At 39.5% G+C, this 3,472-nt stretch overlaps 1 protein-coding gene across 1 annotated transcript; it reads left to right on the top strand.

The window, feature by feature from the left end:
- Window positions 1-213: 213 nt before the first annotated feature.
- ing2 (inhibitor of growth family, member 2) lies at window positions 214-2,622 on the top strand (the record flags this gene model as incomplete). Its single annotated transcript, XM_043684197.2, has 1 exon — window positions 214-2,622. A coding segment is annotated over one exon (708 nt), but the record flags the coding sequence as incomplete, so codon positions are not given.
- Between the last annotated feature and the right edge of the window lie 850 nt (window positions 2,623-3,472).

The following is a 3,472-nucleotide window of genomic DNA, read 5'->3' as shown; positions in this document are numbered from 1 at the left end:
GTTGCACCTTCCACTGTGCCTGTATCTTGTGTATTTGATCGAAATTTTGAATTTGGTTGGTGTTAACATTGTTGCAATTGTGCCAACTCAAAATAAATATAAAGGTAAGTAGGTTACAGCAGTGGGGCCAGCTAATTGTCTCTAGAATTGTCTGTTGGTCAAATGTATTAAAGCACAGAATGCTGATGGATGTTAAAATAACACCATGCTAATTGCTCCTTAATTTGTAAACTTAGATGTCATTTTCCTTTTTCAGAAGTTTTAAAGGAACTTGATGATGCTTATGAAAAGTATAAGCAAGAAACAGACAATACTCAAAGAAAACGGTTGCTGCATCAACTCCAGCGAGCATTAATTAACTCCCAAGAGCTGGGAGATGAGAAGATTCAGATTGTTTCTCACATGAGTGAGCAAGTGGAGAACTGTGCAAGGGAGATGGATAGTCACTCAGAATGTTTTGAGGACCAAAATGAACATGAGAGCTCTGTTGAGAAGATCAAAATGGAAGTGTCACAAACTGAAAGACCTTCCCGAAGGCTGCGTAGACAAAAAAACGGTGAAAACCGTGATTTGTGTCAAGTTGGTAATGAAACTGAAGAGGCAGAGGAGCCTCCTAAAGAAAAAAGATCAAAATCTGCAAAAAAGAAGCGCTCAAAAGCTAGACCAGAAAGGGATATCTCCCCCATTGATTTTCCTATCGATCCAAATGAACCAACTTACTGTCTGTGCAACCAAGTGTCTTATGGTGAAATGATAGGATGTGATAATGACGAATGCCCAATTGAGTGGTTTCACTTTTCTTGTGTAGGCTTAACATACAAGCCAAAAGGCAAATGGTATTGTCCTAAATGCAGAGGTGATACTGAAAAGACTATGGACAAGTGCATAGAAAAATCAAAAAAAGATAGGAAGTTAAGGTAGTGACTACCATAAATATTACAAGGTTTTCAAACTTCTGCCATCATGTATATTAGCTTAAAATGTATGTGTAACTATGCAATCATTTTTATGATAGTATTAAACATTGCTGAATTTTGATTAATGTATATTGACTCATGAACCCAAATGATACATACCTCCATATTTTTTGAAGTAGCCTACCATGGGGAACCTTATCAAATGCCTTACTAAAATCCATATACACATCTACCGCTTTCCCCTCGTCCACCTCCTTAGTTACCTTCTCAAAGAATTCAATAAGGTTTGTGAGGCACGACCTGCCCTTCACAAAACCATGCTGACTATCCTTGATCACATTATTCCTATCCAGATGTTCATAAATCCTATCCCTTACAATTCTCTCTAAGACTTTGCCCACAACAGAAGTGAGACTCACCGGTCTATAGTTACTAGGGTTATTCCTACTCCCCTTCTTGAACAAGGGAACCACATTTGCTAGCCTCCAGTCTTCTGGCACTACTGTAGACAACGAGGACATAAAAATCAAGGCCAATGGTTCTGCAATCTCCTCCCTTGCTTCCCAGAGAATCCTAGGATAAATGCCATCAGGCCCAGGGGACTTATCTATTTTCACCCTTTCCAGAATTTCCCTACATACCTCAAAGCCATTCATTCTACTTAATTGTGATTCAGTATTCACATCGGCAACAATGTCCTGTTCCTGAGTGAATACTGACGAAAAGTATTCATTCAGTGTCTCCCCAATCTTTTCAGCCTCCACACGCAACTTCCCACTACTATCCTTGACTGGACCTATTCCTACCCTAGTCATTCTTTTATTCGTGACATACCTATAGAAAGCCTTAGGGTTTTCCCTAATCCTATCAACTAAGGTCCCCTCCTTGCTGCTCTTAGCTATCTCTTCAGGTCCTTCCTGGCTACCTTATAACTCTCAATCGCCCCAATTGAACCTTCACGCCTCATCTTTACATAGGCCGCCGCCTTTCATTTAACAAGGGATTCCAATTCCTTATTAAACCACAGCTCCCTCACACCCTTTCCTCCCTGCCTGACAGGTACATACTTATCAAGGACACTCAATAGTTGCTCCTTGAACAAGCTCCACATATCAATTACGCCCTTGCCTTGAAGACATGCTTATTTAAGCAGTTTTAAAATGAGCTCAAGCTAGCTGAATATATATCTTTCCCCATTTATGGATTTAACATCTCTGAAGGGTGTAACACTTAAGGGCAGTATAGTCATCATGTTGAGAGACTGGATTGAGTTTAGTGCAATGGTGTAGGTCAGATATAATTTGTGTAGCTCTTCAGGTTTCGTCCAACACAAATTAGTGCTTACAATAGCACACAGTGTTCTATCTTAGAGATTTTGGAGTCAGACTTAGTAGTTAAAATTTAGCTTATGGTTTTTTTAAGTCGCTTTGACAGAAAGCTGCTTTGTTTTTGTGCAAGTGCAATCCTGATATTCTGAGAGAAGCAATATATTCTGCATCCTGGACCATATTTATGCCACCATCACCAGCATAAGAATGTCAAGTGTAAGGCACTGAATTGTGGTTCAGTTTTGATTAGCATTCGTGTTCTCACTTGATCTCTTCATCTGTCTCCATGATATACATAAGCAAAGTTCCCATGTATCCTGAAACTCCTAGAAAAGTTATTTAATTTCCTGGAAGAATAAACAGAATCCCCAAGTTGTTGTAGTGCTTCAGCCTATTGTGTCTTCAGCTCTGAATGAGCAGTGACTCTGTTTAAGACTGATGTCCTTTGGAATGTCTCAATTAAACTGGCATTCACCATGCTTCCAGGCATTTCAGACCTTAACTAATCACTGTGGGACCAAGTTGTTTTTCTCACATCGGGTTTGCTTATTCTGCAAATAATTTGCATATGTACCCTGTTGTGGAACAGAACAGTTATTCCCCGTTTACTGTCTACCCTTTGTGGTAAGGAAAACTTCTATCAAATCTCCACAAATTGTCTTCATAACTGAAGTTTCTCATAACCATCTTCTAGATACTAAATGATATGTTAGAATCCATCCTAAACTGTAGTACCCAGAACTGTACTCCGTACTCCAGTAGAGGTCTAGTTTCAGCATAGCTTTATTGCGTCACCTCTCACTTTCCTCATTGAACTTCAGTCAACTGTCCTTACAGAATTTTGAAACATTGCAAACTTGGAATTGATCCGTCCACACCAAGGTCAGGATCTTCAATATAAAGCAAGGATCCCCATACCAACCCTAGTTATCAATTTGGTAAATCTTTGCTGGACTCCCTCTATAGCAAGAACATCCTTTCTCAAATAAGGAGACCAAAACTGGACACAATATCCCAAGTTGGCCTCACCAATGCTCTGTATAATTGTAGCAAAACATCTTTGTTCTTGTATTTGAATCCTATTATTGTGAAGGCCAATGTACAGTTTGCTTTCCTTAATAATCTGCCTTCCTTTTTATTTGCTTCCACTGGATAACCTCACACTTATCCACATTATACTGCATCTGCCATGCATTTGCCCACTCACTCAGCCTGTCCAAATCATAC

Source organism: Chiloscyllium plagiosum, unplaced genomic scaffold (genome assembly GCF_037043375.1).
Source record: "Chiloscyllium plagiosum isolate Xiang-an unplaced genomic scaffold, Cpla_swu_hap1 HiC_scaffold_2, whole genome shotgun sequence".
Taxonomy (NCBI): Eukaryota; Metazoa; Chordata; class Chondrichthyes; order Orectolobiformes; family Hemiscylliidae; genus Chiloscyllium; species Chiloscyllium plagiosum.
This window is presented reverse-complemented; position numbering and strand designations above follow the sequence as displayed.